This window comes from Schistocerca nitens, chromosome 11 (genome assembly GCF_023898315.1).
Source record: "Schistocerca nitens isolate TAMUIC-IGC-003100 chromosome 11, iqSchNite1.1, whole genome shotgun sequence".
NCBI classification, from domain to species: Eukaryota; Metazoa; Arthropoda; class Insecta; order Orthoptera; family Acrididae; genus Schistocerca; species Schistocerca nitens.
In genome coordinates this window covers 16,645,117-16,671,898 of record NC_064624.1, presented here as the reverse complement: position 1 = coordinate 16,671,898, position 26,782 = coordinate 16,645,117, and the positions used below count along the sequence as shown (strand labels likewise).

Here is a 26,782-nt window from a genome sequence, read left to right as displayed (position 1 = left end):
CTCTATAAAACACTGTTAAGGGTAATAATAATAATATTTATTCAACATCGAATAATCAAATACAATCCCTAGAAATAATACAGTTTCAGGACATCATACAGATTATTCTTCTGAATACGTCAGTTTATAAATTACAAGCTAAAGATTTGTTTGTATTAATAAATTTTACATTTTGATGGATTTTACATTTGGTAGTATACAATCACGACATTACAAATATTGTTTTTATCAACATTATATTAGTTGCAGGTTACTTAAAACTATGAGCTTGACATACTTATGAAGCACTTTCCATACAGATATAATACTCGTCTAGGGAATAAAAAGGGTTTTCAATTAGAATTCTTTTAGCTGATCTTTTAATTTGTTAGTAGGAAGGGTTGTGAGACTTTTTGGTAGGGCATTGGCTAGCTTCAGCCCAGCATGAAGTGCATTTTTTTCATATAAATCTGTTCTGTGGCTATTTACATGGTATCTGAACTTTTGCCTTGTATCATACTGGTGCAGGTCACAGTTGAAATTCGGATTTATTGTTTTCAACAAGCAATATAACTTTCAATATGTATACACCTATAATGGTAAGCACACCTAATTTTTGGAACAGATTCCGACATGATTCTCGAGGTTTGGCACCACAAATAATTCTGATAACTTTTTTCTGTAGTATTAATAATGTACTTAGGTTGGCTTGAGTTGTTGCACCCTATATTTCTACAGCATAGTTTAAGTTTGATGAGAATAGGGCATGATAAGCAGTTTTTAGCACACACATGTCCTTACGATATTTGCTAATCATATTTATAGCAAACACATTCTTCGACAGCTTACATGCTAAGGAATCAATATGCATGTCCCATTTGAGGCTGTACTGGATTGTAATTCCCAAGAACTTTGTCCATTTTTCCTTTTTTACAATGTCATTTCCTATGGATAATTTCATGTCAAATTCGATTTGTTTCCCTGTGTTAAATTCCATCATTGCAGTCTTTGAAGCACTTACATTTAGATGGCTTTCATTAAAATACTTGACTATTTAATTAGTTGCACTGTACCTCCAGACTCTCATAGTCATTGTGTTTACACACTATTGATGTGTCATCTGCATACAATATTTTTGTACAGTTAGGAGAACAATACTGTATATCATTAACATAAATCAAGAAAAGAAGGGGTCCCAGGACAGAACCTTGAGGCACTCCATATTTGATATCAGTAATTTTAGATTTGTAAGACCCACTGTTTGTTTTAAGCAAGACAAATTGTTTTCTATTGCTCATATACGATTTTATTAGCTCATAGCCAGTTCCTCTGATATCCAGGTTCCACAGCTTGTCAAGTAATATGGTGATGTTGACACAATCAAAAGCTTTTTCTAGATCAAGGAACACTCCAGTGACATACTTCTTGTTCTCTATGTCTGTTATTATTTTGTCTATTAATTATGCTGATGCTACTGATGTTGACTTGTTTTTCATAAAGCCATTCTGATTTTCAAATATTAAATTGTGTTGACTCAGGAATGTCATTAGTCTAGTGTAAATAACTTTCTCAACTACCTTAGAAAATGCAGGTAAGATTGAGATGGGGCGGTAGTTTTCAATTTTAGATTTATCACCTTTCTTGTGAATCGGGGTTACTTGTGCTGTATTTAGACTATCTGGGAAACAACCTGATGCAATTACATCATTTACTGCTGTGGCCATGGCATCAGATATGTTGTCTATGCATCTTTTCAGTGTACTGATAGACAATCCATCATAGCCTGCTGATTTTGTATTTTTTTAATGACATTACTATGTTTTTGACTTCCTTGTTATTGGTTGGGGCCAAGTATATGGTTTGTTTGATTGGAATGCCCCTATATCTATGCTGAATATTCTTAAAATGGTCATTGACAGATTTTCCAACAGAAGAAAAGTACTCATTAAAAACATTTGCAATCTGACATTGACATTTCATGATATGCCCTTTATGGTTTATAGTAAAATCACTTGTTGATCTGTCGTTACAATCCCTAAAGCTATTTATTACTTTCCAAACAGCTAAACATGTGTTAGTAGAGTTTCTTAACATTGTAGCTACATATTTGCTTTTAGTTTCTAGCAGAAGATCTTTATAGTAATCCTGATAGTTCTTAAATTCTACCTTTAGTCTATTATTATTGTTATTACTTATCATTGCATATTGGAAAAGTCTAAGTTTCTCTCTTGCTGTTTTTACTTCATGATTTATCCAGTTATTTTTTTGTAACTTTTTGCAGTCATTTACTGTAAAGGTCATTTCTGGACATGAGACATTGAAGCAATAATAAAAATCTGATGAAAACTCACTGAAAGTAATGCTGGTTTTTTTTCACCCCATTGTAGGCTTTTTAGCAAACTATTGAAATCTTTAATATTGTCGTCATTGGTCATTCTTTTTGTCACATATTGTTTCTCTTTTCTATTGACATGAAGATTTTCAGTTTCTATCAATACCTGTACTGTGTGGTGGTCAGAAATGGCAAGCTTCAGAACTGATGCACTGCATGTAAAGTGGGACATGTTAGTTATAATGTTGTCAATGCATGATTTTACACTATTGACCTCTCTAGTGGGCTCGTTTATCAGAAATGCTAAGTTAAATTGAGCTAGTATTAGCATTAGTTTATTAGATACAAAGTCATTGGACAGAAAGTCAACGTTTATATCTCCAGTTACTATTATGTTAACCCAGCCATTTTTATTGCAGTGTTTACTGTCAATGTCAACAAGCAGGTCATTAAGAACATCAAAGAAACTATCTAGGCTACCAGATGGAGGTCTGTATAGGCCTATAATAATGAAGTTCTCTTTCCCCCACTTATAATTAATTGCTGCTAGTTCTATTACACCCTCAATGCTGAAAGCACTTACATCTATTACACTATAATTACTACCACTGGCTGCAAAGATAGCTACCCCGCCACCACGTTTCTCTTTTCTACTGAAGGCAGAGCAAAAGATCATGGAAAGTGGCTTACATACACTAATTAGCTCATCTGTGTACCACTGTTCACTTATAACTAAAACATCAGGGTTGTCAATTGCTGCAATGGTATCCAACTCGTTATGCTTATTGCCAAGACTTTTAAAGTTATGTTGAATTAATTTGAAAGTGAGTTTGGATTGTTGAACGCTTGATGGATGTGTCACCCTATCAGAACCACTTATACATTTATCCCTAAAAAAGAAATATCAGTTGACAGAGTGGGTTTGGTATTTTTCACTATCCATTGATTCAAGTTGGTCTGTTTCCATGTACTGGGAGCCTGGGAAGAATCAGCTTTACCTGGTGTTTTCAGCAGCCATTTGTCCAATGTCGTCTGTCTATACCCATTCCTGCAGTCTTCTTGTATTGTGGAGCACTCATTTTTCGAATGTGTGTGTTTGAGTATACGTTGTTCCTAGCATTTACGATGATTTCACAAATAATGGACGCTAAGTGACTTTTTCCGCGCCAATTGAGGTGAAGGCCATGAGTGGTGTAAAGATCTCTACTAAAATGTTGCACGTTAACCATTTGTATATTTGCGTAACGGTTGCATATTTCTGCATATTGACTGTTTGTATATGCTACTGCCCTGTTTACACACGAGAATTGAGGCAAGTCATACCTGTGTGGAATATTGAGAACAATGATGTTTGAGTCATGTAGATGGTTTAGAGCAGATTTTAGGGCATTAACAGCATGCAAACCATCGTTGTGTGCGACATCATTTGCACCACCACATATTACAATGAAGTCTTCCTTCATTGTCTTTCGAGAGATATTGTTTACAGTTGAAAGCACTTGGTCAAGACGAGCGCCAGGTTTAATAAAACCTGAAGCATTTACTTCACTGTTTACGCTTTTTATTTCGTGTGCAAGGCCTCTAAGATGACTATCACCCATTCTTCTTGCTGCATTTGTGGTGTTAGTTAAATTAACTGTCATCTTGAATGTTGAATTTACCTTGCTTCTGTTTACGAGTGACGGTTTTGGCTGGTGAGGTTCCACATTTTGCTTAATAACAGGCTTTTTTTTCAGATGGTGCACGATTTGATCTTTTGTAGGTAGGCCTAACATTTTTTGGAGCACGGCAGGGTACGGTAGAGGTTACTTCCAATGTACCACATACTGACCTTTGTTCCCATTTACTTCAACTTACAGAGTGTGGGAAGAAAGACTTCTTAATTGCGTTGGTGTGCAATGTAATTAGTGTCAGCTTGTCAACATGGTTCCTAATGCAGTAATACATAGGAGGCTGTAGTTTGCTAATAAACTTCTCACTTAATAGTGGTTCTTATATGCATGTTGTAAGGAAGCTTTCACAGTATGGTCAAGGAGGTCAAGAACATTGGATGGTAGGATTGTGCATCCCTTCTGTGACTCCTCTTCTACATGGATGTGATCTATGTTTTCTTCAAACTAATGGGCACATTGTTTTGTTCAAGGAATTTAAAATACATTATAGTTAAGAGGAGCTAATTGCCTTGTAGAATCTGACAGATATTTCACTGGACCTAGAGGGCCTTGTTCAGTTTTAGCAATTTCAACTGTTTCACTGACACAAATCTATTTTGCTTATATTGCTTGTAGTGGTATGAGAATTAACTATAGCAGTACTCCTGTACCTTCCATCATAACTGTAAAATAACATTTGAAAATGGAGTCCACCATTTCTGTCTTTCCTTTCATGAACTCAGTTTTGGTTCCTGTGCCATTCACTAGTATCTGGACACTAATTTTTATGCCACTGTTAACCTTTGCACATGACCAGTATGCCTTTGGATTTTGTGAAAGATTCTTTGATAAGTCTCATTAAAGGTCTCGTGCATTGCCCACCTTTCAGCCAAATGCATTTAATTTGAAGTATCTCTGTCTATAGCATTATGCTTTGTTTTATGCCTATTGTGTGGTAGCTGCCCTGTTTAGGAGATTTTTACTAAGACTGCATACCACAGTGTGTCCCTCCCATCATGAATTATCCTGCTATGAACATGTCTGTCCTGAACATGGTCACTATTTTTCTAAACTTGAGTTACAGTTCCACTACATCACATGCTCAGGACTGAAAGTTTAGAATTTTTCTTGATAGATGACACTATTGCCTCTTATTTATTTTACTGAACATGTAAATGCTGTTACTTGTTTCAGCTGCCCTTTGTATTTTAGTAATCTTACAAAATTGTTGAGGCTTTCATGGCCACTTGTTGACAAACTGCCTATTGGCTTCTGTCTCGGGTTCTTCGGCCGACGTTCATCTAATGATTTTTCTGACGTTTCGCCAGCACGAGTGGCTGGCATTGTCAAAGCTTCACCCTCCATTGCTGGTTCACCACCGGAAATGGAGGGTGAAGCTTTGACAATGCCAGCCACTCGTGCTGGCGAAACGTCAGAAAAATCATTAGATGAACGTCGGCCGAAGAACCCGAGACAGAAGCCAATAGGCAGTTTGTTAGTAATCTTAGTTCTGCAATTGCTTCATGGTTACTGATATCTACATCATTATGGACATTCTTAAAGAGTTTGGGTTTATTTGTTACCATTACATCTAACATATTTCCATCAGAAGTGGTCTTCCAAATTATTTGTTCTAGGTAGTTTTCAAAGAAAGCAAATACTATTGTTTAGCAGTTTGTTTGTTATGCTCACCACTTACAAAACTATAACTCTCCCAATCAATTGTTGTATGATTAAAGACTCCTCCACTTGTGACAGTATGTTTGTGGAAAATATATATTAGTGAGATACACTTCATGTTTGCTATCAACTGATGGTACTTTAAACCTGTTTATGTAGCAGTATTTGAGGAAATAGTTAACATTAACACGAATGATGTAGGTATAGCTGTTGTGTAGGAGAGCTAAATGAGCTGTGTCTTAGCACATATGACTGTAGCCAAATCAGTGAAACCATCAACTTAGAGCCCTATGACTTCAAAGTTGCAGAGCCACCATGTCAAGGGTACCTCTATTTGAGGAAATACTTCTCTGCCAGCGTCAACTCCTATGAATAAGAATGTGCTGATGACAGAGGCTGCCATGAATAGAGGAATGAAAATGCCCTACAGGCTACCAATAATTAATAATGATCAGCTTCTATTTCTCTGTTTCTCCATGCTTGCAGAATAATACACCAATGATGAGTGGAAGACACTATTCTTATAAGACAGAGACAAAATACCTAATCATTAGAGCAGTACCGCCTTCAGTTCACTTTTATTTTGTCAGTTAAATACAAATATCAGAAGTAGTTATGTAAGGCTATTTGAAGAGAAAATAATTTCCAATTAGTAGATTATTTTCATGGTCTTGATACTATTCTTTAAACTATTGCTCTATGGTGCACTCTACATTATTTAATGAGATTTTATAGAATATCCAAATTACAAAAACAGGCAATTTCTTAAGATGATACAATGGAACAAAAACATGCCAGGTGGATAATAATAATATAGTCTGTCTTAAAAGCTGGTTGTCTGCCACTAATCATTAATTTAATTAATAATTATGAAATGCGTACATGAACTCTTATAGGCAAATGTATAGCTAAATCTGAAATGTTGATTAGCTAGAATTATCTGCAAGGCCACTTAAGATACAAAGTACTTGAGAATAAAAGTGGAATATTACAAATATTACATAATATTAGTGTATAATGGACTGAAGATATTTCTTGATAGTCCTGAGAGGTAAGATTTTTTTTTTAGTCTGTTGAAGATTTTTTTTAGTCTGTTGTGTAAGAGTCTTATCTTCTTAAATGGTCACAATAAAAGGCAACATACAAATAGGAACAGCCAAAGACTTGTTGAACCCTGAAGACAGCACAACCTCATCTCCAAAGCCACAAACTTCAAAAAGAGATCAAAAAAACTTAAAACATGGAAAATTATATGTAAAAACAAAGATGATGTGACTTACCAAATGAAAGCGCTGGCAGGTCGATAGACACACAAACAAACACAAACATACACACAAAATTCCAGCTTTCGCAACCAACAGTTGCTTCATCAGGAAAGAGGGAAGGAGAGGGAAAGACGAAAGGATGTGGGTTTTACGGTAGAGGGTAAGGAGTCATTCCAATCCCGGGAGCGGAAAGACTTACCTTAGGGGGAAAAATGGACGGGTATACACTCGCGTGCACACACACATATCCATCCACACATATACAGACACAAGCAGACATATATAACTATGGAGTAAAAATGTATATGCATTTAAATATCGCTATGAAATGCCAAAGTACTGGACTTGGTGTGGTTCCATTGGAGGTGCTATGTCCTTGTTGTCCTCCAATTTGTATAATGACCTACTCAACCAGTTATATAGAGAATTATTGTTTATTATGAGTCTTGAACTATGGTGTATGTTAGTATTTTCATGTCGACAAACCACCGTGAAAGTATAATACACTACTTTACCACTCACCAGAAAACTTTTCTCTTTGACAAGAAAAACTATTTGCTAAGGCAAATTAGTGAGCTAATCCTTTTTGACCAGGAACTGTATGCTTAAGGTATATCAGATTTGAACAAAACTGATAAACTCACTGACAGTGGTTGAACAGTTTACTAAAGGTGTTTTCCTGTACTTCACCAGTAAATGTCAGTTTTCAAGATCTGATACAAAAGAAACCTGACTTAAACTGCAATATCATGTACTTAATAAGTATGTTAACTTAGTAGAGACTGCTCCATTGAGGGCTTGTTTGACACCATACATGTCTGCATTTCCTGGCAGATTGAAATAATGTGCTAGGTTTGGGCTTGAGCTCAGAATCTTTGCCTTTCCTGCTCCATTGCATACATTTAATTGACAGGGTATTTCAAATCAGTACACACTCCATTGCATAATAAAAATTCATTATGGTATATCTAAAATTACTTAGCCCATTGCTCCCTCTGCAGGGCTGTTACAATGAAGGCGTGCACGAGCCACTTGTTTCGCCTTCCATTAGGCAGCAAGAAAAGATCTGTAAACTGCAAATCTACTGACACTTATTGATCAATAATGGCAAAACTTTTCATAATGCAAGACACAGTTCATGTGCAAATAATAAACATTTACTAAAGCACCACAAATTTCCTTTAATGCAAGCAGTCTGGCTCCTTTTGTGATGCAGCAGATGATTATAGTTGCCCAGCAATGCTGACGTCATTAAAAGATAACAGACCATATCCTTTTAAAGGTAACCAGCACAGCATTTACCCTCACATATTTAAGGCAGTGAGAACCAGGATAGAGGGGAGGTTTGGATCCAATCCTTTGGAATCTGCCGGATTTCATCCTTTGGCCATGTCAGGTACCAGAATGAATGTGCATGGATTTCCCCTTACAACTGGCTAAATTCTGCAATACACTGTCAATGGTTTATCATCCTAGTATCTCTTTTTTTTCTACTTTTCAGTATTTTATTTCTTCTCTCTGTCAGAAATTTTTATTGCTAAATATGTTTCTTTGCTTCTACTTTTCTATGTCACTATCTTTCCAGTTGCTTGTCACTGTAGATCATTACCCTCTCATAATATTTCATTGTTACAAAAGTTAGAGGAGTTTCAAGTTAGGCACTTTCTAGCTCCTCTGCCTTTTCAAATTCTTCAGATATCCATGCTCTCATTTCAGAATTATGCTTCTACAGTTTTCTCCACTACGCTTAGTCACTATAATATCATTATAGGTCAAGCTACTCCAGTGATGCCCCATGCAGCAAGGGCATCCACACCCATCCATCATTGCACTCATGGGCACATGCAGGTAGTGTAAGCTATCCACCAAATGGCCCTGTTGCACACATTTGTGCACGCGACAGCTGCTCGACAACCCCCACCTGCACACACTCAAGCAGTTGAGTACAATCAGGTAACTGTGGCCTGGCTGCGAGACACCCACACATCAGCCTTTTGTCCACCCCTCCCTGTCCCGCTGTACCCCAGCTAGGCACCCAAGTGTAAACAGTGTATTGTAGACCATCGTTACTCCTCTCGACAACTCAAAAAGTATGTTTTAATATATCATGGCAGGATGCAATTATAAAATTTCAACCTTGAACGTAATTTTCCTTTTACTTCTCCCTGCAGACTGAAAAAAGAAAATATTTCCATGATATGCTGTTGCTGCTGATTATGGATTTAGAGAGACTAAACATCTGGTCACCAGTTTCCCACCAACGCAAGCAATTCCATGCAGTTCCCACTACTACTATTATTTTTACTTCTAGATTTCATATACATATCTTTGACTTAATTAGCAGCACCAATTAGAAACAAGCTGCACCATACCTCAATTTTTATGAAGTACTTCTCATTAGTCCCTTCTGTGATGCACCTCACCCAATGATCGAAGTCAAACTGGTCAACAGTCATTTTGGATTTAGTTTTCAACAGGTATTTATGCAGCTCCTCAATATTACGTAACCTGCGCTTGCAGGGAGCTCTGTAGTACACAGAGACATAGTCTGAATGTTTCACCTTCTCCCTGTATGAAAGAAACAACAGTGATAATTTCCCTGGAAAAACTACAAGGAGAACGTAAATCTCAATTTTGAAAGTTCTGAACTAAAATGTCTCATAGAATCAAGTGTTGGTTTCATAGTATACAAAAGAGAGAGAGAGAGAGAGAGAGAGAGAGAGAGAGAGAGAGAGAGAGAGAGACAGAGAGAGATGTGAAAAATAATATGCAAAAAGACTTCTACCTATTCTTACAATTATAAACAAATAGTTTAGAAAACATTCAGTTGCCACTTTATGAAACTTGCAGGGGAATGGTTCAGTAATGCAGTTCACAAACATTTACCAAACAAAGAATGACTAACTTCTTGAAATGTCTTTCACTCCAATATTAGCCGAAGACAGACTTACTGGAAAATATTAATGATGCAACCTATTAGCTCATCCTATCAACTAATTCATAATTTGGATTTGCAGTTCCTTGTGTTTACCATGTTTGCAGTTAAAATTGTTGGAGGTAAGGTCTGCCAGTTGTGCAAAACACTGTTTCTTCCACATTCCCAAACATGTTTCAGCACCTCTGTGCCATCATCAGTGGGTTTCTGTTTCATTTAATCTTTCACTTGGTTTGCATGGTTTTTCAGGACCACTAGTGTATTATTTATTACAGGTAGCTTGTCCTGTAATTACCATGCGTTTCAGTGAAGTGTAAAGTGCTTTTATGACCGCACTTGTGAAAATATGTGTTGTATTTATATGTGCTTCACAACACCTCATCAGGATGCTGAGAGAAAAGGGCTTGCCACACAAAAACATGACAAACTACCTGTAATAAATACATCTACATCTACATCCATACTCCGCAAGCCACCTGATGGTGTGTGGCAGAAGCTACCTTGAGTACCTCTATCGGTTCTCCCTTCTACTCCTGTCTCGTATTGTTCGTGGAAAGAAGGATTGTCGGTATGCTTCTGTGTGGGCTCTAATCTCTCTGATTTTATCCTCACGGTCTCTTCGCAAGATATAAATAGGAGGGACCAATATACTGCTCGACTCTTCGGTGAAGGTATGTTCTTGAAACTTCAACAAAAGCCCGTACCGAGCTACTGAGCGTCTCTCCTGCAGAGTCTTCAACTGGAGTTTATCTATCATCTCCGTAACGCTTTCACAATTACTAAATGATCCTGTAACGAAGCGCGCTGCTCTCCGTTGGATCTTCTCTATCTCTTCTATCAACCCTATCTGGTACGGATCCCACACTAATGAGCAGTATTCGGGCAGTGGGCGAACAAGCGTACTGTAAACTTCTTCCTCTGTTTTCGGATTGCATTTCCTTAGGATTCTTCCAATGAATCTCAGTCTGGCATCTGCTTTACCGACGATCAACTTTATATGATCATTCCATTTCAAATCACTCCTAATGCCTACTCCCAGATAATTTATGGAATTAACTGCTTCCAGTTGCTGACCTGCTATTTTGTTGTTAAATGATAAGGGAACTATGTTTCTATGTATTCGCAGCACATTAGACTTGTCTACATTGAGATTCAACTGCCATTCCCTGCACCACGCGTCAATTCGCTGCAGATCCACCTGCATTTCAGTACAATTTTCCATTGTTACAACCTCTCAATACACCACAGCATCATCTGCAAAAAGCCTCAGTGAACTTCTGATGTCATCCACAAAGTCATTTATGTATATTGTGAATAGCAACGGTCCTATGACCCTACGACACTCCCCTGTGGCACACCTGAAATCACTCTTACTTCGGAAGACTTCTCTCCATTGAGAATCACATGCTGCATTCTGTTATCTAGGAACTCTTCAATCCAATCACACAATTGGTCTGTTAGTCCATATGCTCTTACAGAATACAGAAGTGGTACTGAAAAACCATGCAAACTGAGTGTAAAGATTAAATAAAACAGAAACCCACTGATGATGGCACAGAGATGCTGAAACATGTTTGGGAACTTGGAAAAAACTGTGTTTTGCATAACTGATGGACCTTACATCCAGCAATACTATGAACAAATGTTAAACAGTCTCAGACTTGCTATATCTCACAAGCAAAGGAATAGGTGAAATGCAGCAAATCTGCTCCCCACCCCCTGCCTGCAACCCTACTTCCTCTTCAGCTCTTTCCATTTACTGGCTTCTAAGGTCATAAAATTATTTTTATCTCACTTCTTACTTTCCTTTTCCCTAAGCAGTAAATCAGAGCAAATGATTTATCTCAATTAAAAGACAGTAAACCTGTCTTTGATCCAAAGGCTATTGCTCTTTTATACAAGAAAAAGGGGGAAGGGACAAGAGGAGAAACAACACTTATTACTGACCTTGTCCAGCCGTGTAACATTGGTTCTGAAAGATGACTGAGGAGGTTCCGAAATCTGGCACAATCTTTTCCAGTACTTGCAACCAGACATGAAGGCTGACACTTGTGCATTTTATAGGTAACCTGAGAATAGTATGGATAAAATATCTGTAAATGTAAAAAATAGAATTGATAAGTGTTATATTTATGTATTAAAATGTCATTTAGAGTCAAGAAGGTGAGGTGACTGGCATGATGGTTAAAATTATGTCTGAAAATATATCCTGAGAACCAACATTAAATGGCATAATTTACTTATGTTTATAATATTCTGATAACTAATTCTTAAGTTTTATTATTACAAAAACAAGTCTTCAGAAAAAATTTCCTTGAAAGAGGAATAAAAAAGTTACTACAATAGTAAGTAAGTTGGCATTATTACAACTCTACATTCTGAAGTCAATTAATTATTTCTTTTATGATTTAAAAACATATAACATTTTGTTTTGACAATATTATGAAAAGGATATATTATTACTCACCATATAGTGGTGATATTGAGTTGCAGACAGGCACGACGAAAAGACTATCAAACAAGTAAGCTTTCAACCAAAAAGGCCTTCTTCCAAATTAGACACACACACACACACACACACACACACACACACACAAAAACCACTGTCTCTGGATGCCAACGTAATGGGATACCAACCTTATTATTGGCCACCATATGGCCCAATAACCAGGAGTGATGATGTGAGGGGCTGTTTATTTTCATAGCAGGACCTCTTTGGTTGTTGTCTGTGGTACCCTTACAGCATAGTGGTACATCAACAATATTCTAAATCCTTCATGGCAAGCCACCCTGGGCTTACATCTCAGTAAGATAATGCCCACTCATACACGGTGAGGGTTTCTACTGCTTATGTTCATGCCTGCCAAACCCTACATTGGCCAGCACCATCATCAGATCTCTCAACAATTGAGAAAATTTTGAACATTATGGGCAGGGACCTCCAACCAGCTAGGTATTCTGATGATCTAACACACCAGTTGTACAAAATTTGAAACGACGTCCCTCAGGAGGACTTGTAACAACTCTATCAATCAATGCCAAGCCAGATGACTAAATGCACAAAGGCCAGAGGTAGACCAAAACATTATTGACTGCTCAGTTTGTGAAGCTCTTTCTATAAAATAATTAATCCAATTTTCTGAAATTGTAATCCTTTGTTTGCCTGTACATGTATGCACACCCACTGATTACTTTTTTAATTTAATGATGAAATTCACCAAACAGCTGTGCAGTTGAGATTTTATTTTATTTTATTTTCACTACCAGTTTTGGTAATTCATTATGCCATCTTCAGGCCCCATATGCACCTCACAAATATAATTGATATTGACATACTGGGGCCATGTGTTTCTGGACTTCCTTAAAAGGCTTGACAGTTGCAGTAAAGTCTTTGAAGGAACCACTTGAGCTATGAATTCATGACATCCAGAAATGTATGTCAATATTGATTATTTTTGAAAGGTGCATATAGGATCTGAAGATGGCATAGTGAACTGCCAAAACTGGTAGTGAAAATAAAATAATATAAAATAACATTTCGGTTGCACAGCTCTTTGGCGAATTTCACTGTTAATATATTTGACCAGCTGCTGTCCCATGTCCATAATGGATCAACAGAGTCTACTGATTATCATCCCATTCACATAATTCCTTCATGGTATTTCTTTTTGTCTTGGAGTGTATGTGAACACACTGGGTGAAGCACGTGCTGAGGCAGAATGAGATTTCATAGAATATTTCAGATACTTAATTTGACATCATTTATTGGCATCATGTGATGATGTTTTATTGCCCATGAGAGAGGGTGCTGATTTCAGTAGACATAGTTCAATGCACTTAGGTTTAGGCTATAAGGTTTTATCAGGTGTGTGTGTGTGTGTGTGTGTGTGTGTGTGTGTGTGTGTGTGTGTGTGTGTGTGTGTAAATTACAGGCACTCAATGTTGAGGTTCTCAGCACCCTTTCATATGTTAAAAGAAATGAATGTGGATAAAACATCTAAAATTTTTGTCACACCGTAAGAAGGAAACCTATAGAAGCACAGTCATGCACTCAGTTCCACTCCATTCACTTCGATACACACACTTGCTATATCTCACACCTCTTAATACAATGGAGAAGGATGAAAAGTGCTATGTCTGGTATTAAAACAGATGTAAAATCACAGAAGAGTTAAAAGAAAAGTAAAGGGAAATGTGACTGGCCGACCACTTACAAAAATCATGGGTGAGCCAGTCACACTGTTAAAACTAAGAGAATCTCCCTGTAATTTTTGGAGACAAGTGGATATTACGGCATAAAGTCAAGCATTGGCACGCCAGTTGGTAACAACAAAGCGGAGAGGGCTGTGAGAAGAAGTCAGCCAATCGCACGCTGACCGACCTCTCTTCCAGGACAATGTGACAGCAGTGGCCCTATTTCAAGAGGGCATAAGCACTGCAACGAACTGGTGACAGCCCAGTTCAATAGCAGCTTGAATATTACCCACTTCAATATCACCATCGACGACAGCCACTTGAATAGCAGCTTCTAGATTAGCCACTTCAATAGCTATTCAGAACAGACTTTTCTCAGTTAGTGATCAGCAGTCACTACAAAGACTGATTATTTCGTATGTCACCCTTTGCTTGCAGCACATCTGTGTAGCTGCCAAAGTTAAGTATTGTTTTTGATTAATTGTAATAAAACTCATTAATACAAGTTGTTTGATTTTTGTCTAATGAAATGAGTACACAGGCTTCCTAGACACAAAAGATTGATACCGAGGATGGACAAATAACATCGTGAGGGGAATAAATACCATAGTGACAACCTGTTACCAGAACCAGCTGCCACAGATTTTGTTTCGTCGTGGGCTCTTTAATAGTACCTTATTGTGTTTTTTTTATTCAGTGTTTTCAGGTGAGGATTGCAGAAATTTCTTTTGCTTGAGTGCTTCTTTTTATTGCTTGCATTTTCTGTTTATTGCATTAGCCTCTTTCAAAATGAGCAACCCATCTCTCCCAACCCTGCTCAGGCACCTGAGTGGCAAGTGACAGATGCAACACAGCTAACACAGATGTTTCAGTTTCAGACACAGCACATTGCAACTCTTCTAAATATGGTACAGCAAAACCAAACAACTAATGCAGCCCAACATGCAACAGCTGTAGCTCCGAGTGCCATATCACCTTTTTGCCAGTGTAATGAAAAAGAAGAGGAATGGCTTGAGTGGTTGCAACAGTATGAAGCTCACATCATTGCTCACCAAGTATCAGGTACTGTGAAACAACATTACTTTTTGTCAATGGTAGAAAGTGCAGTTTTTCACCTCATTCTGAAGTTGTTCCCTAACACCACTCCGAGTGAACTTTCCTACGATCAAGTTATTAGTTCTCTAACTAACTATTATGACCAGCAAGGTACCATTTCTTTCATTACAAGAATAGGTCAGAACAAACTTATGCTGAGTGGGTAACAGACTTGCAGGGTATGACGTGCAAATGCAAATTCAAATGTGCTTGTGGTGCTTTATATTCAGATGTTATGTTGAGAGATGTGATCGTGTACAATGTAATTGATATCACACTTAGAAAATAGATTTTGAAACTGTCAGATCCATCATTTCAGCACATAGTGAAAATTCTAGATCAGTATGATTCAGTGCCACAGCAGCCAATAAATTTGAGCAGCCACCAATTTCTCAGGTTGAGTCGTCCCTTGCTCATGACCGGCTCAGTAGGCAGCTGCATAAACAGTTCTCTGAACAGGTGACTACATTGGTGAATACAATTAAGTCATGCCCTTGGTGCTATTCATGGCACAAATGTGAAGACTGCCTGTCCAGACAAGCACAGTGTTACGCTTGTGACAAGAAAGGTCACATCCAGTCCATATGTTTCCAACACAGCAAACATAAGAATTCTGCCCACTCACAAAAATCTAGTCACAAGGCCCATGCAATCAATGCAGAGTGTTCAAAGCCTGCTGCAGGCATTAGCAAAACTAAGAAGCAAGCAGTTTCTTCAGTCTAACAAACATTTTGTTCAGATGCGTATTAGTGGAAAATGTATGAAATTTCAGTTGGACGCTGGTGCCCCTGTTACAATGCTGGATCATAACACATAGGAACGGTTAGGAAGCCCGCGTCTGTCTAGAACTAGCATGCACCTGACAGCTTATAGTGGACATGACATTCCTGTTCTCAGAAAATGTACTTTGCTTACCATGTACCACTTGCATATATGAACTGTGACTTTCACTGTGCTATAATCACATGATTGTGAGAACATATTTGGCCTTGATTTGTTTGGCTTTCAAATTCAGGACAATGTTTTCTCAGTGACTGCATTCAATGCCAAAGACAGTGTAGCTAGCTTGCTGAAAGAATTCCCTGAACTCTTTTTTCAAGGTTTAGGCAAGGCTAACAATTTTACTGTAAATATTGCTATGAAAGTCAATGCTCAGCTGAAATTTTGCTGGGCCAGAACTGTTCCCACTGCATCACAGGACAAAGTGGCTGCTGAACTGAAAGAGTTGCAAGATAGTGGAGCTATTGCACCAATACAAGCTAGTCAATGGGCAAGTCCACTGTTTTTGCTCCTCAAACCTTCAGGTTACATTCGCCTTTGTCTACAGTCAACCCACAAAATGTGATTGATACTTATCCATTGCCATGCCCAGAGTATCTCACGTGCTGGTCGCTACTTTTCAAAAATTGATTTGCGCGATGCAAACCTTCAAATACCACTAGATGAAGAATCTCAAACCATGCGTATTGTGAATACTCATTTGGGCTCGTTTAAATATTTGTGTTTGCCTTTTGCCAGGGCTTCTGCACCTATGATTTTCCAATGGTATTTGGAACAGCTGACTGCTCAAGTACCAAACTGCTCCAGCTGTTTGGACGATATTGTCATAGCAGGTCATACACCTGAAGAACATATTGCAAATCTGTGTGCTTTGTTTCATGTGTTATCTGATGCAGGACTAAAATTTAGACTGGAAAAGTGTGATTTTTCTAATCCTGAGTTGCAGTATCTCGGTCATGTCAGAAGCAGACAAGATGTACATCCTCTTCAGTCAAATTTGTCAATCATACATGCCCTGCCAGTTTCTAGCAATGTTACAGAATTGCAGTCAGTCTTATATTCAGTTCACACCGAATGCTGCACAAAACACAGCTCCATTGCACGGCTTGTGTCACAAGAATGTCCCCTTTGTTTGGACAGATGAGTGCCAAGTAGCTTTCCAAAAACTTAAAGATGCATTGCTCAGTACTCTATGTTTGGTTCACTTTGATCCTGACAAAACCGTTGTGTTGCAAGCTGAGGCTTCCTCTTATGGAATCAGTGCAATGCTTTTGCACAGATCTAGTGATAAAGACAGCATATTGCTTTTGCATCCAATGTGTTGTCCAAAGCTCAGAGTAACTATTCACAAATACAGAAGGCAGCATTGGCTATTGTGTACGGTGTCATCAAATTCAACCACTATTTGTACAGCAGAAAATTCTCCTTACTAACGGACCATTGCAGTCCTTTTTTCATCCATTGAAGCCAGTCCCTGTTTGAACAGTCCAAAAATTGCAAAGATGGGCTTTGTTGTTGCCTCAATACCAGTATGAGATTTGAGTATTGTCCGACAGCTCAACATGCTAATGCAGACGTACTTTCATGTCTTCGGATTGGCCCTAATATAGTCTTTGATACTTCTGCTGCATCATGTTGTCACATTGATGCTCTGGATTCTGAATTGCTTCAATCCTTTTCTCTGAACTATAGGAAAAGTGCAGAGGCCACGGAAGCTGATTTAGATTTGAACATTTTGCTAAAATATATTCACACATCTTGGGTTGGAAGTGTGATTTTTGTTCAATATGACACTGGACAGCACATGTGTTGATCCCCAAAGCTTTGCAAGAATAAGAGTTGCAGTTACTTCACCAATGACACTGCAGGATTGTTCGTACAAAACAGCTAGTGCATCGACACTGTACTTGGTACAGTATGGACACCCAAATAGAACAGATGATGTCACAGTGTCACGCATCTGCAGAAAATCAGTCTGCTCTGCCACAAAAATTCTCTGCTTGGCTTAAGTCACAATCGCCAAGGCAACGTGTTCACATAGACTCTGTAGGACATTTTTGGAACACTCGTTGGTTGATTGTGGTAGACTCTTATAGCAAGTTTCCTTTTGCTGTGCCAATGAACTCAACATCACGTAGCATGGTTCTGGTGTTGTCCTCTTTTTGTTGCCTCGAAGGTTTGCCTGAAGTCACAGTGTTGGACAGCAGCCCTCAGTTCATGTCAAATAAATTTGAAACAGTCTTGAATGCAATGGCTTACATCATCTAAGTAGTGCACCATTACATCTACAATCCAATGGCAAAGCAGATGTTTTGTCAAAACCTTCAAGCAGTAGATGGCCAAACTTTGCACAGCACACACCAGGGATCCAGCATTGCAGCTGTTTCTCACCTCCTATCGTTTGCATCCATGAGATGGACCATCGTCAGCAGAATTGCTTCATGGCCGCCACCATCAGACACTGCTCCACCCTCCTCAGCATCCGGCACTGAAGTGTCACTTCGCACCATGATATTGTGTTTTTCAGGGTTTTTAGCAACAGCAGATGGTGGGTGCAAGGTGAGATCCTTTGTCGACTTGGCACATGTACATATCTCGTTTCAGGCCCAGACATGTATGACATGTATTATGTGGATTCTTAACTTTTCTCATTTCATTTTTATGTGATAGTTTTCTTTGTGCTGACTTCTACAGTCACCTATTTGTAATAGTCCTAAATAATAGTAAGTAGGGACATTGCAAGTGAGTGCTCCCAATAAGAATTTTTATATGTAATGTTAATATCTCATGTTTTTTTGTGGGGGTTTATAATATCTTTGTAATCAATAAGTTTTTGAGCATATTTAACTCTGCATGCCTTCAGTGCAAATGCACTGTTGTGAGTAGTTATTCATGGTTTCACAGAGTGTAGAAAGTGTTGTGATGCGAACATGCACATACACTCAAAAATTAATGCTTTTATGAAGTCTGTGTTGTTACTGCTATTTGTGGTGCATAATTTTGTGTTAACACAAGATGAACAACAAATAATTTGAGCTGAAATTTGAGTTTGTGCTTGATTATTCAAAGTTTTGGTGAATGCACTGTGAATGACAAGCAGTGGAATAATATTTTTATGGCAGTAAGATAGTTAGCATATAAACAGGCTACTTTACAAATGAAAGTTGACATTAATGAGAAATCATTGCTCTTGGGAACCAAGATCTGGCAGGAGAGGCAAGAGGAGCCTCTCAGGTAATTATCAAGCAAAATCCGCCTCAAACCATGATGAAGATGGGAACATGGCAGCCAGCTCCAGATGTGGAAAAATGTAGTTTAATGCTGATGATTAGGACAAACAAACCTGTAATGTTCTGGTAGACTATTACTAGTGTCCTGCTTGACACAGTCAAGTCATTTAAATATCTGGGTGTAATGTTGCAAAGCAATATAAAATGGAACGAGCATGTGAGAACTGAGGTAGGGAAGGTGAATGGTCAACTTCAGTTTATTGGGAGAACATTAGGAAAGAGAGGTTCACTTGTAAAGAAGACCACATACAGATGCTGCTGTGGCATATTCTTGAGTACAGCTCAAATGTTTGGGATCCGTACCAGTTCGGTTGATGGAAGACATCAAAGCAATTCAGGTGTGGCCTGCTAGATTTGTTACCAGCAGGTTTGAACAACATGTTAATTGTTACAGAAATGCTTTGGGAACTCAAGTGGAAGTCCCTGGAGGGGAAAGCAACGTTCTATTTGAGAAAAAATATTGAAATAATTTAGAGAACCAGCATCTGAAACTGACTCTTGAACAATTCCACTGCTGCCAGTGTACATTTCACGTAAGGACTGTGGAGATAAAATACTGTACGAGAAATTAGAGCATATGTGGAGGCATAAGACAGTCATTTTTCCCTTGCTCTATTTACAAGTGGAACATGAAACCAAATGACTAGTAGTGGTACAGGGTACCCTCCACCACACACTGTACAGTGACTTGTGGAGTATTGATATGGATGTGGATGTGGATGTAGATGTAGAATGTGGAATGTATTAATGCTATTGAAAGTGACCAAACTGCATGAAGAAAAGACCAGATGAGGAAGAATGAGATAGATATATAAAGTCTACTTGAGAAATGATGAGAAGGAAATGGGGATTTCTACAGCACTGAGTTTAGACTAATTTGTAGTGGTGGTGAGAAGATAGGAAAGCATGCAGTGGCAGTTGCAATAAGAAGAAAATCATCAAATAATATTTTCAGAACTTTCTATGTCAGCAAACAATTAATTATGGTAGAAAAAGTAGTACATCTGTGGACTTGGTAATAATTCAGACATGTTGTTGTGGTCTTCAGTCCTGAGACTGGTTTGATGCAGCTCTCCATGCTACTCTATCCTGTGCAAGCTTCTTCATCTCCCAGTACCTACTGCAACCTACATCCTTCTGAATCTGCTTAGTGTATTGATCTCTTGGTCTCCCTCTACGATTTTTACCCTCCACGCTGCCCTCCAATGCTAAATTTGTGATCCCTTGATGCCTCAAAACATGTCCTACCAACCGATCCCTTCTTTTAGTCAAGTTGTGCCACAAACTTCTCTTCTCCCCAATCCTATTCAATACCTCCTCATTAGTTACGTGATCTACCCACCTTATCTTCAGCATTCTTCTGTAGCACCACATTTCGAAAGATTCTATTCTCTTCTTGTCCAAACTAGTTATCGTCCATGTCTCACTTCCATACATGGCTACACTCCATACAAATACTTTCAGAAACGACTTCCTGACACCTAAATCTATACTCGAAGTTAACAAATTTCTCTTCTTGAGAAACGCTTTCCTTGCCATTGCCAGTCTACATTTTATATCCTCTCTACTTCGACCATCATCGGTTATTTTACTCCCTAAATAGCAAAACTCCTTTACTACTTTAAGGGTCTCATTTCCTAATCTAATTCCCTCAGCATCACCCGACTTAATTTGACTACATTCCATTATCCTCGTTTTGCTTTTGTTGATGTTCATCTTATATCCTCCTTTCAAGACATTGTCCATTCCGTTCAACTGCTCTTCCAAGTCCTTTGCTGTCTCTGACAGAATTACAATGTCATCGGCGAACCTCAAAGTTTTTACTTCTTCTCCATGAATTTTAATACCTACTCCGAACTTTTCTTTTGTTTCCTTTACTGCTTGCTCAATATACAGATTGAATAACATCGGGGAGAGGCTACAACCCTGTCTCATTCCTTTCCCAACCACTGCTTCCCTTTCATGCCCCTCGACTCTTATAACTGCCATCTGGTTTCTGTACAGATTGTAAATAGCCTTTCGCTCCCTGTATTTTACCCCTGCCACCTTCAGAATTTGAAAGAGAGTATTCCAGTCAACATTGTCAAAAGCTTTCTCTAAGTCTACAAATGCTAGAAACGTAGGTTTGCCTTTTCTTAATCTTTCTTCCAAGATAAGTCGTAAGGTTAGTATTGCCTCACGTGTTCCAACATTTCTACGGAATCCAAACTGATCTTCCCCGAGGTCGGCTTCTACCAGTTTTTCCATTCGTCTGTAAAGAATTCGCGTAAGTATTTTGCAGCTGTGACTTATTAAACTGATAGTTCGGTAATTTTCACATCTGTCAACACCTGCTTTCTTTGGGATTGGAATTATTATATTCTTCTTGAAGTCTGAGGGTATTTCACCTGTCTCATACATCGTGCTCACTAGATGGTAGAGTTTTGTCATGACTGGCTCTCCCGAGGCCATCAGTAGTTCTAGTGGAATGTTGTCTACTCCCGGGGCCTTGTTTCGACTCAGGTCTTTCAGTGCTCTGTCAAACTCTTCACGCAGTATCTTATCTCCCATTTCGCCTTCATCTACATCCTCTTCCATTTCCATAATATTGTCCTCGAGTACATCTCCCTTGTATAAACCCTCTATATATTCCTTCCACCTTTCTGCCTTCCCTTCTTTGCTTAGAACTGGGTTTCCATCTGAGCTCTTGATATTCATACAAGTGGTTCTCTTCTCTCCAAAGGTCTCTTTAATTTTCCTGTAGCCAGTATCTATCTTACCCCTAGTGAGACAAGCCTCTACATCCTTACATTTGTCCTCTAGCCATCCCTGCTTAGCCATTTTGCACTTCCTGTCGATTTCATTTTTGAGACGTTTGTATTCCTTTTTGCCTGCTTCATTTACTGCATTTTTATATTTTCTCCTTTCATCAATTAAATTCAATATTTCTTCTGTTACCCAAGGATTTCTATTAGCCCTCGTCTTTTTACCTACGTGATCGTCTGCTGCCTTCACCACTTCATCCCTCAGAGCTACCCATTCTTCTTCTACTGTATTTCTTTCCCCCATTCCTGTCAATTGTCCCCTTATGCTCTCCCCGAAACTCTCTACAACCTCTGGTTCTTTCAGTTTATCCAGGTCCCATCTCCTTAAATTCCCACCTTTTTGCAGTTTCTTCAGTTTCAATCTGCAGTTCATAACCAATAGATTGTGGTCAGAATCCACATCTGCCCCAGGAAATGTCTTACAATTTAAAACCTGGTTCCTAAATCTCTGTCTTACCATTATATAATCTATCTGAAACCTGTCAGTATCTCCTGGCTTCTTCCATGTATACAGCCTCCTTTCATGATTCTTGAACCAAGTGTTAGCTATGATTAAGTTATGCTCTGTGCAAAATTCTACAAGGCGGCTTCCTCTTTCATTCCTTCCCCCCAATCCATATTCACCTACTATGTTTCCTTCTCTCCCTTTTCCTACTGACGAATTCCAGTCACCCATGACTATTAAATTTTCGTCTCCCTTCACTACCTGAATAATTTCTTTTATCTCGTCATACATTTCATCTATTTCTTCATCATCTGCAGAGCTAGTTGGCATATAAACTTGTACTACTGTAGTAGGCATGGGCTTTGTGTCTATCTTGGCCACAATAATGCGTTCACTATGCTGTTTGTAGTAGCTAACCCGCACTCCTATTTTTTTATTCATTATTAAACCTACTCCTGCATTACCCCTATTTGATTTTGTATTTATAACCCTGTAATCACCTGACCAAAAGTCTTGTTCCTCCTGCCACCGAACTTCACTAATTCCCACTATATCTAACTTTAACCTATCCATTTCCCTTTTCAAATTTTCTAACCTACCTGCCCGATTGAGGGATCTGACATTCCACGCTCCGATCCGTAGAACGCCAGTTTTCTTTCTCCTGATAACGACGTCCTCTTGAGTAGTCCCCGCCCGGAGATCCGAATGGGGGACTATTTTACCTCCGGAATATTTTACCCAAGAGGACGCCATCATCATTTAATCATACAGTAGAGCTGCATGTCCTCGGGAAAAATTACGGCTGTAGTTTCCCCTTGCTTTCAGCCGTTCGCAGTACCAGCACAGCAAGGCCGTTTTGGTTAATGTTACAAGGCCAGATCAGTCAATCATCCAGACTGTTGCCCCTGCAACTACTGAAAAGGCTGCTGCCCCTCTTCAGGAACCACATGTTTGTCTGGCCTCTCAACAGATACCCCTCCGTTGTGGTTGCACCTACGGTACGGCCATCTGTATCGCTGAGGCACGCAAGCCTCCCCACCAACGGCAAGGTCCATGGTTCATGGGGGGATTCCCAACATTGTCTCAAAACTTGGATGAAATTGAGACTATGTATACTAAAGAACCATCAAAACTGACTAAAGAAAAAGATAATGTTGCAATAATGTGTGATTTTAATGCCACAATAGGTCCCATACAGGCAATAAGACAATAGGAAATTTTGCAATGTATTTTTACATTTCCAAAAGGGTTCAGTCATACAGATGTCTTGGGTTTGTAAGTTAATAAATTACTTTATTAACATATATGAAGAGGAAACATCACACATTTCACATTTCCTTGGTATTTATTCCATAAGCCTCTTTTAAGCATGGGTGGAGACAGATGTCTGTCTGTAACATACAAGAAGTAAATCTCAGTAAATCATTCAACAGGATGTTCAGTCTGCTATGGTCAAAGAAAAATAATTGGAAATATAGTTTCACCAAAATCAACAGACTTTCACCTATGGGATGTAACAAGATTTCTTGGTCTACTTAACTACACTTTCCTTTATTACAAAAATTTATTTTTAAGGATCTATGCCAATTTCAGCTGCATGGTTTGTTGCAAATGGTATCTTAACCCATAAAGTTTTCATGGATGCACTTCCACATGTGATCAATTTGATGTCCATCCAATGTCCAAGCAATACTCAATTTCTCTTAATGTCTTTGCCAGCCTCTCCTCTGTCACTACCTCCACAGCCTCTCCTATTCAAGCTGCAAGAGCTGGCACATCAGAAACTGGCGAACCGAACAATTTATCCTTAATATAACTCTGCATACAGGAGAATGTGTTGTTCAAAATGTTGGACTGTCTCTATTGATCAATCTGTGTGGGAAGGTTTCACCTGAGAACTGGCAAACAAATAGACCAAAGTGTGGCAGTGTATCATATTTCTGAAACACTGTCCATGGCTGGAAGTCTAATGTGATATTATTTTACTGGTATACATTAACAGGGACAGTAAAACACAAAGAGTAACAAGCACTCCAGGAGTGACAGCATTGCTCTGGCTCATGTTGACTAGTACCACCACGTGGCAGTGCTGCTCAATGACTGCTTGATTACTGTTTAATCTTTATGTTACATATAAGAATAAAACTGGCCCAGAAAGTGCATGTATGTGTATATGTGTGTGCACATGGTCATGCATGCACATACGTACGTTCGTTCGTTCGTTCGTTCGTTCGTTCGTACGTACGTACGTACGTACGTACGCACACACACACACACACACACACACACACACACACACACACACACACACACACACACACACACACACGAAAAACAAACAAACAATGTCAACAGTTATGATTAACTGTCGAATAATCTCAAAGTTTATTCCTGTTATTACTAAATACAATAATATTTATTTGACCCTAACTTAACCAGATTATTATTTTCAAATGTAGAATCATACTAACAATATTGGATTTTGGGTCTGCCTAATATTACTTATCATACACTAAAAATTAAGAAAGGCATAAAAAGCTATTTCTCAGATGCTATCAAGCATATGCACAAGAAATTACAAAAAGACGACTTTCAGTTTCATCCAGTGAGAGGGGAAGGGTTTAATAACATCTGTATTGAGAGATTAAGTAGCAAAGTTATCCAAAACTTTGCAATTTTTATAGGGTTCTTAATCATATACTGCACACTTGTAATTCACACTACTGTGACAGTAAAGTAAATTTTAAAGCACTATAATATAATTATAGTTTAACAACTGGAGTATCATTCATTACACTAGTGTGTAAAGAGATACCGTACTCACCCCTTTAGGAGCTGTTACTGCAGATGGTAAATGTGGATACCAGGCTTTTAGCTGAGATGATGTGCTCGTTCGAGCTGAGGAATGACACACTGGCTCAAATTTATCTATGGCTGCTACGTGTTCTGTAAATAATTTTAAGAAACAGATCATATTCAGATGGAAGGAAGTTACTAAATGTTCAAATTTAATTTTCATTAATGCTTATATTATTTCTTGTCGCAGTGTTAGCATTACACTACTAACAAGCAGGGAAGAGCCTCTCCCGTCAACAGAGTATTCTGTGAGTTATCTGTCTCTCTATCTGTCATCTGCCTACAGATCTACACTCCTGCACAAGCTGTGAGTGCTGGCAAAACTACACTTTCAAGCAAGAAAAATAACACCCACATTCTTTACTTGCTTGTACTGCTTTTATAATGACATGGAAAGTCTGTGTCCAACAGCATTTCTAGGAATTTGCTATTCCGCACAAGCTGGTAGAAAACCAGGTAAAAGTATTACATATGCTTTCCTCTGGTTTTGCTGAATACAGCTATGGCAGCACAGAGGCAAGGCAAGTTTGCAAAGATTGTGTTGCAACTAGTCCTGGCATGTGTCATTCCAAAGCACTAGTGCTTAGGAGGATGGTTTTCACATGTAACAATTCAAGAAACAGGCACACTGGTTCCAGAAGCTTCTTCATAGAAAACGCCTGACAGAGTTCAAAGTTGAGCTGACAGATATTATCCACACTTAAGAGAATCTCATAATTCTTGCAGGAGCCTCGATGATTTGGTGATTGGTGAGTACATATAAAATATTTTTAGAAGTGTTATGAACAACTAGTCATTGAGTAGTGGAAGGACTTTCAAGTCAGAATGCATGGTAGAAAGCTATTGCAAGTGTTATAGGTATCATAGTGTACCATTTAAAGTGACAATTTAGGATAATCAAAGCATTGATATGTACGAAACTAAAATCCTCAGTAATTATCTACACATGTATGAAATGAATTTGGCATTGGAAAGGCAATCATTAAGATGGTACACACACAAAAAAAATGATTTTAGCTGCAAAAACTCCAGTTAACAGATAACACATGCACGAATAACCTCAAAGAAATGGACATAAGCATGAAGTAAAATAGCATAAAAAATTTGGAGATATCATTTAAGTTTGAAATGCTGAATAAGTTAAGATGCCTGAAAGTGTGTTGCTTGGTTCATTACAAATGCAAATAGTGGAGATATAAGCAATTAATAAAAATTACATTTGTAGCAATAGTGGCAAAATTCCTGAATAAGATTTTCAATGGGAAGAAGAAGTTTGAAAATGTGTAAACGTTCTTCTATCTACATCTATATCTACACTGTACAAACTACCATGAAGTACATGGCAGAGAGTACATAATGTTTTGCTAGTTATTATGGTTTTTTCCTGTTCCATCCACATATGGAGCACAGGGAGAGCAGTTGTTTAAATCCCTCGATGCATGCTGTAATTAATCTAATCTTGTTCTCATAGTCCC

General features: G+C 38.4%; 1 protein-coding gene across 1 annotated transcript in view; it reads right to left on the bottom strand.

The window, feature by feature from the left end:
* Positions 1–26,782, bottom strand: part of LOC126213288 (histone-lysine N-methyltransferase eggless-like) — a 328,640-nt gene that overhangs the window by 73,744 nt on the left and 228,114 nt on the right. Inside the window, exons 15-17 of the mRNA XM_049940954.1 lie at positions 25,276–25,397; positions 11,791–11,936; positions 9,281–9,476 (exon numbers count right to left, since the gene is read on the bottom strand). Coding sequence (XP_049796911.1) covers positions 9,281–9,476; positions 11,791–11,936; positions 25,276–25,397 — 464 coding nt within the window. The remainder of the gene's footprint in view (positions 1–9,280; positions 9,477–11,790; positions 11,937–25,275; positions 25,398–26,782) is intronic.